This window comes from Papio anubis, chromosome 13, assembly GCF_008728515.1.
Source record: "Papio anubis isolate 15944 chromosome 13, Panubis1.0, whole genome shotgun sequence".
NCBI lineage: Eukaryota > Metazoa > Chordata > Mammalia > Primates > Cercopithecidae > Papio > Papio anubis.
This window is the reverse complement of record NC_044988.1, coordinates 34,565,399-34,580,234: the sequence shown is the minus strand read 5'-3', so window position 1 is coordinate 34,580,234 and position 14,836 is coordinate 34,565,399. Positions and strand designations below refer to the sequence as shown.

General features: G+C 40.4%; 2 protein-coding genes across 5 annotated transcripts in view; one reads left to right on the top strand and one right to left on the bottom strand.

Moving 5' to 3' along the window:
* PLGRKT (plasminogen receptor with a C-terminal lysine) overlaps positions 1-14,836 on the top strand; it is a 244,267-nt gene that overhangs the window by 53,499 nt on the left and 175,932 nt on the right. The gene's annotated exons all lie outside the window — the stretch shown is intronic.
* PDCD1LG2 (programmed cell death 1 ligand 2) overlaps positions 1-14,836 on the bottom strand; it is a 60,291-nt gene that overhangs the window by 15,011 nt on the left and 30,444 nt on the right. For all 3 annotated transcript variants that reach the window (XM_017949879.3, XM_009188801.3, XM_003911732.4), the window contains exon 4: positions 6,633-6,902. In XM_017949879.3, the coding sequence (XP_017805368.1) occupies positions 6,633-6,902 (270 nt within the window). The remainder of the gene's footprint in view (positions 1-6,632; positions 6,903-14,836) is intronic.

Genomic DNA, 14,836 nt, shown 5'->3' with positions numbered 1-14,836 from the left:
TCATTTTAGAGTTGAGGAAGTAAGTCTCAGAGATGGTAAATAATCTATCTGAGATCATCACTGCTAAGTAAATGGCAGTGCCAGGATTGCAAACCCAGATCTATCTGACCCAAAGCTCAGCCCCCACAGATATTTGTCTCCATCCAAGAGTGTGATTAACATTAAGGAAGGAAAAATAAGGAGCCTTGCTCATCCAAATATTGGATAACCCATATTGATTACAATCTGCTTCTTAATTTCTAGGAAGTGCTTAGTAAGCACTTGCTGGATGTGAGTCAAGGAGAACTGGGCCTCTCACTGTCCCCACAACAGGAGAGGTCCCTACCTCAGTGTCTTTATGCAAACCCTTGTCCTGTGCAGGTTCCCTCACAGTCTCTTCCACATACAGAAGCTCTACTCATCCCTGAAGACTCCAAAGTTGAACATCCAGTAGGACATCGGTCTACTTAGACTGTATTTGGAGGACAAAGGCCTTATCTAAACTACCTCTGAGTCCTCTCTAGAGCCAAGCAACAGCTACATGAAAAGTGTCAATATGGAATTGTTGCACTGAATTGACTGTCTTTTAGTCCACCTAGCCTAATCCTCCTAGTCATTTGTTACCTTGTGGTATACTGCTGGTTAATCCATTCTTTCTTTCAACTCTCGTATTAAGGAATTAGCTGGACATATGGCTTCTCAAGCCTACCCTGTAGTTAAGTGGGCCCAGCTGTGTCATCTAAGTTCAGGCTAAGAGAGTGAGTTTTCTAGGTCTTCACCTTAAAACATTGAATGCGTCTTCCACCACTCATTTACTTTCTGAAGGTTGAAACATGGGTTTGGCACTGACTGAGCTTTGGCAATTTTATAGGGGCAACATCCTGGAGAATGGCAGAGCAACAGGATGAAAAGAACCTGGATCAGTGAATGACTCTATGGAACATAGCTACTTAGCTGCTCTGAACCACCTAAGTGTTACCTGGAAAGAAATAAACTTCTGTCTTTCTTCTCACTATATTTTGAGGTCTCCTCATTATGGTAGCTTAGCCTGTATCCTAATACATATTCCTTTAAGTTGTTTTAAAGTCCTTGCATACTCTTTTGACATTTTATTTATTTATTTATTCATTTATTTTCTATTTATTTGAGACGGAGTTTCACTCTTGTTGCCCAGGCTGGAGTGCAGTGGCATGATCTTGGCTCACTGCAACCTCTGCCTCCTGGTTCCAGTGATTCTCCTGCTTCAGCCTCATGAGTAGCTGGGATTACAGGCACCTGCCACCGTGCCCAGCTAATTTTTTGTATTTTTATTAGAGATGGGGTTTCACCATGTTGGCCAGGCTGGTTTTGAACTCCTGGCCTTAAGCAATCCACCCATCTCAGCCTCCCAAAGTGCTAGGATTACAGGCATGAGCCACTGTGCCTGGCCAATAATTGCATACTCTTAGCAATGATATAATGAGGCAGATGTGTGACTTTGGTTATTTTGTTGCTAGTATTTGTGCCACAAGCTAGAATACATTTGGCTGCTTTGACCTGGCTGTCCACACAGTCTGGTAGCTGGGATGATGGGACTGGTATTATGTAAGATGAAGTCTCCAACCCATCAACCCAACATTTGTTGAGCACTTATTATGAACACAGCACTCTGCTTCTGCCTTAGTGTAGAATAAAGAAGACTTGTGTGAACAATGAAAATACATGGAAAATAAAATAGCAATTAAAAAGGCAAGCATAGTTATAAGGCAAACAAATGGTCCAGGTAATAGGTCTCAAAATGTGGGATGAGGGAAAGACTCCCTTGTGCCCTGGAGTGACTGAGCTGCCCCAGAGAGAGGGGGGGCTTGGAGCTAGTAGAGAGAAAAATAATGATATTTATGTGGACAAACCTGAGCAAAGAAGGCATGGAGATAGAAAAGGTACAACCACGTTCAGAGAGCATGTGGTGAGGAAGGGATGGTTAATGAAGCAGAGGATCCATGTCAGTGAACAGTAGGACAAATACAAACCTGGGAAGGATGAGTAAAACCAGGTTGAGAATTTCTAACTACACAAAGATTTCTCCATCTCCCTGATGGCTGCATTTATGAGTGATACCCTAGGAGATCCTGAGCTCTGATGAAGACCCCACAGGTCTCTCCTGTAGTTGTTGACTATTTAGTCAGCCATGTTGGCTCCCATGGAGAGAGCGGGGTAGCCATTTTACTCTGCTGTTAACTTCTCACAGCATAAAGGCTTCCAGAGCAATGGTCAGTCTGCCCTTTCACTTCTCTACCATGCAGAATAAAACACTGACATAATCAGTGATGTAAAGGGTTATTTCTAAATTCATCTTATACAGGCCCCTATTTCCCTGGAGAGGTTCTTATATAAAAAGCATCTTTCTAGAAAACTACAGTTCATCCAAAGTACTGGCCTACACTTAACCAGGCAGAAAATTCCACATAACAAAGGACAGTTGAGTAAACAATTCCAGGGAAAAAAAGTTATCCTGGGATTGCTCATATTTAATCCTCCTTAGAGGCTTTAGCTTTACTATGAATTAGTTAGAGTTCATCTTTCATGAGGTGAGAAGTCTATGGTCTTAACCATGATATAAAGAGAGGTAGAGAATGTTGAAAGACCAACTTGCCTAATTCATTTTTTAAAATGAATTAGTTATTTCTAATTTCTAGTTATTTCTAAATTCTAGTTATTTCTAAATTCATCTTATACAGGCCCCTATTTCCCTGGAGAGGTTCTTATATAAAAAGCATCTTTCTAGAAAACTACAGTTCATCCAAAGTACTGGCCTACACTTAACCAGGCAGAAAATTCCACATAACAAAGGACAGTTGAGTAAACAATTCCAGGGAAAAAAAGTTATCCTGGGATTGCTCATATTTAATCCTCCTTAGAGGCTTTAGCTTTACTATGAATTAGTTAGAGTTCATCTTTCATGAGGTGAGAAGTCTATGGTCTTAACCATGATATAAAGAGAGGTAGAGAATGTTGAAAGACCAACTTGCCTAATTCATTTTTTTACCTGAAGTTGGTCCTAAAATTGATGGATTTCTAGTTTCTTTCTTTCCCCTCCCCACCTCCCCTCCTCTCCTCTCCCCTTTCCTTTTCTTTTTTGGAGACAGAGTCTCACTCTGTTGCCCAGGCTGGAGTGGAGTACAGTGGCACAATTGTAGCTCACTGTAACCTCAATCTACTGGGCTCAAGTGATCCTCCTGCCTTGGCCTCCCAAAGTACTGGGATTACAGAATGAACCACTGTGCCCAGCCTCTAATGTTTTGATTTCAGTTAAGGTCCTTAGCATGACTCCTATCTTTCTTTCTAAACTAATAATTTAGTTGTAAAGAAGCTGGGCTAATTTTAGTGTTGGCATTGGGTAGTAAACTGCGGATAGGTAGGGAAGTGGAAAGAGGGGAGAGATGACAGTACATCTAGCTGCCTCTGAAAACTGTATCAGGGAATAATTTTTTCCAGAAGAAAATACCAGGAAAGTAATGATGAGATGGGTATTCAGTCACTGCAAAGTTCTTAGAGTCTGGTCTGTGGATCGGTGTCACTCCATGAAAAAAATTAATTTTAATTTGGGATAAAGAATCATATATCTCTGATGCCTCAACTCATACCATGTCTGCCTCACGCCAACTGTACTTGATGGTGGTAGTTCTGTGCAAGGTCTAATTCACTTCCTCCCGACAACCTCCTCAAGCATGTTCTGTGTCTGTACCAGGGCTATCCCAATGCTGTAGGTTGGCCCCTCTCACCATTACTTCCAATGACTCACTTATAGAAGTTCGCTCAACCCCGCACATTTAGGCTCTGCTGGATCAAAGGTCTGTCTGGCTTCCTATAGGGAATTCTAGCAGGGGATACTGTGTTTGTCCTACTGCATCTAAAGCTGTGCTACTGGCCTGGCCACCTTGAGCTCTTAATATTGGCAGACCAGTGGACAAAGAAAAAATTACCATACTGGTAGAGTAATCAATCTTGATTATCATGAAAATCTTGAACACCGCTATATAATGGAGACAAGGAAGAGTATGTTTAGAACTCAGGGGTCCACTGATTCACTGGTTCTTTTTACTTCCATATCCAGTGATAATGAAAAGATATTTGCAACAACCCCAGTCCGTTAAGGACATGAGGATCAAAAGCTTAGATCTCTTAGGGTCGTAAGTCTGGGTCACCCTATCAGGCAAAGAAACCATTCCATCTGAGGTGTTGGGTGAGGGAAATCTGGAATGTATGGTGGATGAGTGAGACAACAAATATCACCTGTGGCTTGGGATCAACAGCAGCAGCAGGAACTGCAGCTTGTTCCACAAACTGGTGTACATTAAATCTTTCACAGAGATTGTGGCTCCCTCCCAGCTGGAAGGCTCAGTGACAGAGCCAACTTAATGTAGGGCTTGAGTGGATTTGAACAGTACAAGTGGGGACTCTGAAGTCCTGCCTTATTTCCTCTCAGCCCCACCTTTCACTTCAGCCAGCTGGAATAGAATTCTGGGTGGGCTTACACTCACTTCAAGGTCAGTAACTCACCTCAAATTGGATACTTTTCTTTCTGCTCTGAGACTTTTCTGATGCTACGGATGCTGCGGAAAGCTCCCTCAGCCCACATGCATGTCTTAAGCCCAGCAGCAGAATGGAGTTCATATTCCTGTCAACCAATGGACGTGAAGCAGATGAACAAGTCCTTCCACCTGAAATTCTTTGAGTAGACATCTTAGGAGGCTATCTACATGCTGGTCCTTGAATATTTGAGTTTCTGTTGCCCACACAAACAACTTTGATAATATACTCTTATATTATTCTCTCTTAAACTCCTAAATCTCTTGTTTCTGCCCTCTTGGGTTACCAATTAAATACTTGCATGCCACACAAGTCCTTATCATAGGCTCTGTCTTACCCAGCTAAGACAATGGGCAAAATGTGAAATACAATGACATTATAGTGAATTTTCTATAAAGCCAAATTGAATCAGTACTAGGGACTGTCCTTTATTCTGACAGTATATCTCTTCTCAGTAGGGTAGATAAAATGATGGCTCTCTCCAAAGATGTCCATATTCTAATCCCTGGAACATGTGAATATGTTACCACCTTACATGGCAAAAGGAATTTTGAAGATGGACCTTGAGATGAGAAGATCACCCTGAATAACCGGGGGGATGCAGTACCTAATGCAATCACAAGGGTCCTTAAGAGGTGGCAAAGAGAAGCAAGCTAGTTAGAGAAAGAGATGTGGCTGATCACAGTGGCTCACGCCTGTAACCCCAGAACTTTGGGAGGCCAAGGCAGGCAAATCACCTGAGATCAGGAGTTTGAGACCAGCCTAGCCAACATGGAGATACCCCATCTCTACTGAAAATACAAAAATTAGCCAGTCATGGTGGCATGTGCCTGTAATCCCAGCTTCTCAGGAGGCTGGGACAGGAGAATTGCTTGAACCCGGGAGGTGGAGGTTGGAGTGAGCCAGGATAGTGGCACTGCATTCCAGCCTGGGTGGCAGAATAAGACTCCATCTCAAAAAAAAAAAAAAAAAAAAAAAAAGAGAGAGAGAGAGTGAGAGAGATCTGGTGACAGAAGCAGAGGGCTAAATGATGGGGTTGCTGCCTCTGAAGATGGAGGGGCCATAAGGCAATGAATGCAGGTGTCCTCTAGCAGCTAGAAAAGACAGGAAAGTGGAATCTTCCCTTAGGGCCTCTGCAATCCTGCTGACACCTTGATTTGAGCCCAGTGAAACTCAAGTCTGGCTTTCTGGCCTCCATAAGTATCAGATAGTAAATCTGTGTTGTCTTAAACTGTGAAGTTTGTGGTAATTTGATATAGGAGCATTAGGAAACATATGCACTTGGTGATGGGATTTCCTGTCTCTTGTGAAATGATTGTGATACTAGGTGTTTGTTGTCCTTACTTGGCAGATAAAAGTTGTTATTCTCCCAAGATTGTTTGAAATTCTGCTGGTGTATGAAGATCAAAAGTATGGGATCCCTTCCAAAAATATCCAGCATAGCCAGTCAAGGCTCTGAAGGATTTTGTAAGAGACCAAATTTCTTGGAAAAACCCCATAACCAGCTGACTGGCAGCAAATACAGCAAAGAAATATTCATTCTGCTGGCTCATGACACTGTGCATGAGTCACAGTGATTAGCTCTTGTACTAGATATTTTCTGTTTCCTCTCCAGATCTGTTCTGTACACTTCAACACTGCTCTGAGCCCTGAGAAGTTGACTTTTATGGAATACAACAGTGGACCCTTGTATTCTCTGACTTCTAGCAGGGTTCAGCCAATGGAAGGCACTAGCAAGAGATTGGAGGGTGGGAGGAGAATGAGGTTGGGGTATTCATTCATCCAGCTTCCACCCTTTGGAGTTGCTGCAGGTGGCAGCTTCCCTATTCTGTAGCTACAGCTTCTGTGAAATGGGGCTTTCCCTACAGTTGCCTTCTGATTCCAGTAACTTCTCCAACAGCGGTAATTACTCTCCCAATATTGAAGCCCCAGTGTTCTGAACTATCCTTTGTAGTTTCTACAAATGCTGATCACACCTTCATAAATAGTCCCTTTATTACACTCTCCTCCAGTCACTGAAGTGTGCCATCTGTTTCTTGCCTGAACCCTGACTGATAGACCTAGGAAGTGGGGGCAGCTCTTACTTTGAAGGTCAATGCTGGCCAAAGTAAGTTCCCTCACTTGAGCATTCCAGAACACACAGCTGAAGTTTCTGCCAGGGTGTGGCTTGAGGCGCAGAACACTGGTGACCTGGTAGAGGCCTTCAGGGGTCCTGGAGTGGCTGGTGTTGGCAGGAACGCTGATGTTTGGCCAGGATACTTCTGCCAGAGGATAACCTGTAGCCTGGCATGTGAGCTCTACCTCATCTGTTTCTGGAACCTTTAGGATGTGAGTGTTTATTTTCCTGTAGGAAGCTGAACAACAGAGAAGAAAAAGAAATAAGCCTTTATTTTCTGATTCCTATAGAGCTTGGTACTTAATGCCATGTGAAATGAATAAAATTATCACTATCAATATTAATAATGGTTATCATTTGTAAACACACTCTATATCCCTGATATCATGCTATTTTCCACATGTTGAATTATTTAGTTCTTACAATGCAATAAAGATGGCATTGTTGATATTCCCAATTTTTGTACAGGGTAACTGAAGATAGAGAAGTTGAGTATTTTGCTCATAGTCATAGAGCTTATAACTGGTAGGACCAATATTTGAACATTGGAATTCTGATTCCAGATCTCAACAGTGGTCTAAGCTACCACAATTTGTGGCTTCTTTCTTATAGTGCTGTAAATTATTTCACAATTGGGGGCCAGAAAGAGGATGGAAAAATAAAAATCACTAGATTACCCACTATCTCACTTTATTTGGTACTTTTTCCAGACATCTTCAGTCAAAAATTTACTTTTTACTTCCTCCTTTCCTCAGTTTTCTTTGAGATTAAGAAGAGAAAAAAATAAAGACCTAGATAATGTCTATAAATAGTCAAGAGTTGGGTATATTTATTCTGCACTTCTCCCTAACACATACACATACATATACACAAATACACACAGTTCATGCACACACATGCTTCTTTGCAGTATGTGCAGAGTGAATTAATCAGATATGGCTGCCTGCTCTCAAGAAAGCTGAGATCTAAGTATAGTCATTTTGGAAAATAGTATAGAGGTTCCTCAAAAAACTAAAAATAGAATTACTACATGATCCAGCAGTCCTATTTCTGGGTATATATCCGAAGGAATTGAAATTAGTCTGTTGAAGAGATATCTGTATTCGTATGTTCATTTCAGCATGATTCACAATAACCAAGATGTGGAACAAACCTAAATGTCCATCAACAGAGAATGAATAAAGAAAATGTGGTATATATACACAATGGAATACTATACAGCCCTTAGAAATAAGTAAAATCTGTCATTCATGATAACATGGATGGAACTGAAGGGTATTATGCTAAGTTGAATAAGCCAGGCACAGAAAGACAGATATGTATGATCTCGTTTATTTGTGAAATCTATAAAAGTAGATCCCATAGAAACAGAGTAGAAAGGTGGCTATCAGAGGCTGGGGATGGAGCAGATGTTGCTCAGTCTCAGAGTGGAGGAAATGTTATAGTGATCTATTGCCCTGTGTGATGACCACAGTTAATAATAATGTATTCTGTATTCCAATTTGCTAAAAGCATGAATTTTTTACATTCTCACCACAAAAAAAAAAAACCTTGGTGATGTGATATTTTAACTAGTTTGATTTATTCTTTTTTTTTTTTTTTTTTGAGACAGAGTTTCGCTGTTGTCACCCAGGCTGGAGTGCAACAGCGTGGTCTTGGCTCACTGCAACCTCCACCCCCCAGGTTCAAGTGATTCTCCTGCCTCAGCCTCCTGAGTAGCTAGGATTACAGGCACCTGCCACCATGCCTGGCTAATTTTTTCTATTTTTAATAGAGATGGGGTTTCACCATGTTGGTCAGGCTAGTCTCGAACTCCTGACCTCAGGTGATCCACCTGCCTCGGCCTCCCAAAGTGCTGGGATTGTAGGCATGAGCCACCGTGCCTGGCTTGACTGACTCTTTCTATAATCTATACATAGATCAAAACATCACATTGTACCCCATAAATATACATTATTGCCAGTTAAAAATAAATTTTAAAGTTAAAATAAAACTTTATAACTTTATAAAAGCTTTAAAAATAAATAAAATAAACATGATATTCTGAGAGACTAGAAGCCACAAGAACAAACCTTCCAGTGGTCTTAGATAATAGCTAAAAATAAACAAATATCAATACCATATGCAGTTACCAGGCAGTGTGGAAAGTCACCTGTTGATTTTCGCTGAGAGGAAGAGGGAATGAGCACTGGCTTTCATTAGGTAGGAAATACTCCTTTAATAAATTAAGTTTCAATACAATTTTTGAAGTAAGGATAGTCTTGAAGTAAAGGCAGAGGTGTGATACAACTTTTTTCTCCTAAATTGTTGGAAGTATAAATAGGTACAAACTTTGTGAAAAGCAATTTCACATTAAAAATAGTGGTAACAACCATGTGAAAAAACCATCTGATGTGTATGATTTACTTATTGTTTTCTATGTGTTGAGCTTTGTGGCACGTCCTTTTACATCCTGTGGAAGAGAAGGAATGTTCATGCCCTTCTTCACAATTTTTGCCCCTCTGTTCCCCTCCTGTGTTGTGGGTCTCAATGTTAAGAGTTGACAATTTGATTCGTTGTGGCAAACAACACGCACTAGATCTGGGTTCACTAGAGAGCAGGGTCACTGCACAGTGAAACATCCACCAGAACCTGCATGCACTTGGGCTCTCCCTTGAAGTTCTTGTCTCCATGTGGTCAGCACACCCAGCTGGGCCTGCTGGTATGTCCCAAAAAGCTCTGACATCTTTCCCCTTAATGTATAAATATACATAATACATATAATACATTATGTCATTTAAATGATACGCAGACCCTATGAGGTAGGTAAAATTCGTATTCCTATTTTGTAATGCATTCTGCATTGGAATCACCATAAGAGGATGTGTCTCTGTGTAATTGCAGATGTCCAGGGATGGAGCAAGATAAGCAGGTAGAGGAATATGCTCTGGGGTTCTTAGGAACACCCAGCACTAGTAGAAGATGAGGCGATTCAGGCACTGAAGCAGTCTACTGAAGGACTTGACCTGTTAGACTCACCAGTCTCCTTGAAGCCAAAACTTTGGCCTATCTTTCACAATCAAACAGTACCTGAAGTGTGCATTTCGAGTACTCACTTTATCTGTCATTTTATGTTGTTTATCTACACTTATTTTCCTTTGGTTCAATGTCTTTTGTAATCATTTTATATGATCATACTGTAGATTATTTCTGTAAGCTCTCAAGTCTTTTGGGGAATGAAGTAGAACAAGAACAGGAGCAGAGTACTATAGGTGAGGGTCTGGTCCACTATTGCAGGTGGCTTGGACTAAGAAGCTGATCTTGGTGTCCTGGTTGAGAAGTGATTTCAGAAGTAGGGATGCCAGGAATCGGGAGCTTGCCTGAGGCTTTGACTTGGGATACATGAGGGAGCAGATAGGGAGACAGAGAGAGAGCTCTTCGGCTACAAGAATCAGCAAGGTTTGGGGAAGGGACAGGAGCCCACATCCTACATTTTTGCAGTATCAGAAATGTCTCCATAGCCTCTTTCTTATTTGGGAGATGGCGGAAAAGGAATCGCTTCCCAATGGAGAAGCTGGACTGAGGGTGATATTCTTAGGAAAAGATGAGTAAATTTTATAATTTAAGAGGTGGAAGTACTCCAAAAATTCAAGTCATCTGACCTATTGCTCAATGAAAAACACCTTCTACAGCAATTCTCCTAGATAATTGCTTTGATGAATGTTCCACATACACTTGAAAACAATGTGTATTCTTCAGTTGCTGGGTGTACGTTCTATATACCATATGCCAATTAGGTCAAGATGGCTAATTGCGTTGTTCAGATTTTCTATTTTCTTAATTGTTCTATCAGTTATAATAGAGATGAGTTGAAATCTCAAATGTAAATGTGGATTTGACTAGTTCTCCTAAGTCTGCCAATTGTTGTTTAATATTTGAAGCTATCCTGTTAAATGGACACACATTTAGGATTGTTATGTGTTTAGAACTCACTTTTTTATCATTATGAAGTGTCCCTTGTTATCTTTAGTAATATTTATCTTCTGATATTAGTAACCTGCTAAATAATTAACTTTTGCTTGAAAACATCTATGAATGGAAACTCCTACTTCCTCTAGAAGCAGTCTTTGCCATGATTATACAATAAGCAAGTTAAACTTCCATTGGAAAGATTTTCTTCATGCCAAGCAAAATTGTGCCTCTTTGTAGCTTCTACCCATTAGTATTTGTCTAGTTTAGTAACACAACATATGGAAAGCACCATAGTTAAAAACATGAGTTCAGAATCTAAGCAGTTTGACTAGGCTTTAGCCAAGGGCTAGTTATACGACCTCTTAAACCCTCAGTTTTCTTGTTTATGAAATGGATACAGCAATACTTATCCTTAACAAGGGTGTTAAATAAATAAATTAGATGTCTAGAACATAACTCAATTAGTGTTAGCAATTATTGCAGGTAACCCTTCTGGTATTTGAAGATAACTGGGAAGACTCCATCTAGTCTTTTCAACCCTAAGTAAAACATGCCTACCTCCTTTAACTGTATCTCACAAGACACAGTCTTCAGACCCATTTCCAGATAGTAGTCTTTGGGTATAGTTTAGTTTTGCCAAGTTCTTTTAAAAGGATACTGTAACACAATCTATATTCTAGGTATTATCTGAGCAGCACAGATATCTAGGGTTTTAATGTAACCTAAGGTCATAAGATCAGTTTTGCTAAATATATGATCTGCTGCTCAGTTAAGTTGGCTATATCCTTACAACCTGAATAACAGACCCCTTAGCACTTGGAGATTGTCTCCAAGTTGACTCAAGACCACAACCAGCCTTCGTTGTCCCTGACTCAACAACTACTAGCTGTTCAGTCTGTTATAGATCTAGTCAGCTATATTATTATCCCACCTTTTACCACCTTATACACAAGGTGTGTGCTTTGTGCGTCCTGGGTCTGTTTGCCTTCAGATCCATCTCTCACTTTTTCTTCTCTGCTCTGTGTTGCAGGAAGCCAGATTCCTGTGGCCTGTATAGCCTAGGCACATGACAGCCAATAGGAAGCAGGACAGGAACACTAGAGGGTGGATGGGAGGGAGAAGGGAAGGTATTTCTCCCCCATGCTCTATACTTTTGTGGCCTCCCCAGCAGAAGATGCATCTCTTCCCTGGCTCCAGATACCAATGTACAGGCCCATTGGGTTCCAGTGTCTGTCAAGTGACTTTAATGCCTGAGCTCCATTAACCCTGACTTCCCACTTTTCCCTATAGCCTAGTGGAAGGAGCAGTTTTCTGCTATTGCTAATTTCTGAATTGCTTCCCTGTTCTCTGTTTGGCTTCTCAGTCTCCCTCATTAAAAGAATTACTGTTATCTGCTTTAGATTTCCACAGGTTTAAATGGTTTCTGTTTCCCTGGTTTGTTCTGGCTGGCTGACAGATATGTTACAAGCAATGCTGTAATTTCTGAAATAAAGATGAGCTGTGTACATGGTAGTATCTGTTTTATAGTCATAATGACAGTAAATAAATGGAAAAATGTAGTTTTATATGCCTTGGTCTTAGAGGATCTATGCAAGTTTCTAGTAATCAGTTAAATCTTTTAGGACTGCTTTCAATTCATCTGTTAAATTACCTGAAAAAGAATAGCAGGTTAACGAGTTTGTAATTCCCAGGAGCTTTTCCCCCCTTTGAAATTCAGGGCATTGTTTTCTTTTAAAAAATAATTTTCTTTCTTTATTTTTAAAACATGTATTATTTTACTCCAATGGCTTCCCGCTACTGCAGGCAGAGTTCAGAACATTGTTTTCTTGACTCCGATTTTCTTATGCCCTTCTGCTTCCCCAAGGGAAAAAAAGACACTGAGACTTGACTCTTCTAGTAAATGCTTTCCTTGGGCCTTAGAGGCTTAAACGTGCAGTTGTCTTTTCACTCCTGCCTTGCTTCTCTTTGACTGTTTCCTTCCTCTGCCCTTGTTTTTTTTCCTTCTTAGGGTGAAGGCCCTTTTAATGGAGGACATGCTGCCTCCTTCCTGTACTTGCTGAAGTTGAATTCTTGTCATTCTTGGGCCTTTTTTGTTGGTTTGAAGTACTTTTTTTAAAAATTTATTTTTTATTTCAATAAGTTTTTGGGGAACAGGTGGTGTTTGGTTACATGGATAAGTTTTTTTTGTTTGTTTTGGTTTTTTGGAGACGGAGTCTCACTCTGTCGCCCAGGCTGGAGTGCAGTGGTGCAATCTCAGCTCACTCTCAGCTCACTGCAACCTCCGCCTCCTGGGTTCAAGCGATTCTCCTGTCTCAGCCTCCAGAGTAGCTGGGATTACAGGCGTGTGTCACTATGCCTGGCTAATTTTTGTATTATTAGTAGAGATGGGGTTTTACCATGTTGGCCAGGCTGGTCTCAAAATCCTGACATCAGGTGATCCGCTCACCTCGGCCCCCCAAAGTGCTGGCGTTACAGACGTGAGCCACCGCGCCTGGCCATGGATAAATTCTTTAGTGGTAATTTTTGAGACTTTAGTGCACCCATCACCCAAGCAGTGTGCACCGTACCAAATGTGTAGTTTCTTAATCCCTCACCCCCACCCATCCTTTCCTCCAAATCCTGAAAGTCCATTGTATCGTTCTTATGCCTTTGTATCCTAATAGCTTAGCTCGCACTTGTGAGTGAGAACATGCAATGTTTGGTTTTCCATTCCTGAGTTACTTCATTTAGAATAATAGTCTCCAGTTCCATCCAGGTTGCTGCAAATGCTATTATTTCATTCCTTTGCATAGCTAAGTAGTATTCCATGGTGTGTGTATGTGTGTGTGTGTGTGTGTAATATACATATATATGTATGTATAATATATATACCACATTTTCTTTATCCACTCACTGATTGATGGGCATTTGGGCTGGTTCCATATATTTGCAATTGCTAATTGTGCCACTATAAACATGCATGTACAAGTATCTTTTTTTTATAATTACTTATTTTCCTCTGGGTAGATACTTAGTAGTGGAATTGCTGGATCAAATGGTAGATCTACTTTTAGTTTTTAAAGGAATCGCCACACTGTTTTCCATAGTGGTTGTACTAGTTTACATTCCCACCAACGGTGTAAAAGTGTTCTCTTTTCAGCACATCCATGACAACATCTATTATTTTTTTATTATGGCCATTCTTGCAGGAGTAAGGTGGTATCGCAGTGTGGTTTTGATTTGCATTTCCCTGAGAATTAGTGATGCTGAGCATTTTTCCATATGCTTGTTGGTCATTTGTATATCTCCTTTTGCGAATTGTCTATTCATGTCCTCAGCCGATTTTTTGATGGGATTTTTTTTTTTTTTCTTGCTGATTTATTTGCATACCTTGTAGATTCTGGATATTAGTCCTTTGTCAGATGTATGGATTGTGAACATTTTCCCCCACTCTGTGGGTTGTCTGTTAACTCTGCTGATTATTTCTTTTGCTGTGCAGAAGCTTTTTAGTTTAATTAAGTCCCACTATTTATCTGTCTTTGTTGCATTTGCTTTTGGGTTCTTGGTCACGAAGTCTTTGCCTAAGCTAATGTCTAGAAGGGCTTTTTTGATGTTATCTTCTAGAATCTTTATGGTTTCAGGTCTTAGATTTAAGTCTTTGATCCATCTTGAGTTGATTTTTTTATAAGGTGAGATATGAGGATCTAGTTTATTCTTCTCCATGTGGTTAGCCAATTATCCCAGCACCATTTGTTGAATAGGGTATCCTTTCCCCACTTCATGTTTTGGTTTGCTTTGTCAAAGATCAGTTGGCTGTAAGTATTTGGCTTTATTTCTAGGTTCTCCATTTTGTTCCATTGGTCTATGTGCCTATTTTTATACTAGTATTATGCTGTTTTGGTGACGATTGTGTTACAGTATGGTTTGAAGTTAGGCAATGTGATGCCTCCAGGTTTGTTCTTTTTGCTTAGTCTTTCTTGCTTTGGCTATGTGGGCTCTTTTTTGGTTCCATATGAATTTTAGGATTGTTTTTTCTAGTTTTGTGAAAAATGATGGTAGTATTTTGATGGGGATTGCATTGACTTTGTAGATTGCTTTTGCCAGTATGGTCATTTTCACAATATTGATTCTACGTATTCATGAACATGGGATGTGTTTCCATTTGTTTGTGTCATCTTTGATTTCTTTCAGTAGTGATTTGTAGTTTTCCTTGTAGAGGTCTTTCGTGTCCTTGGTTAGGTA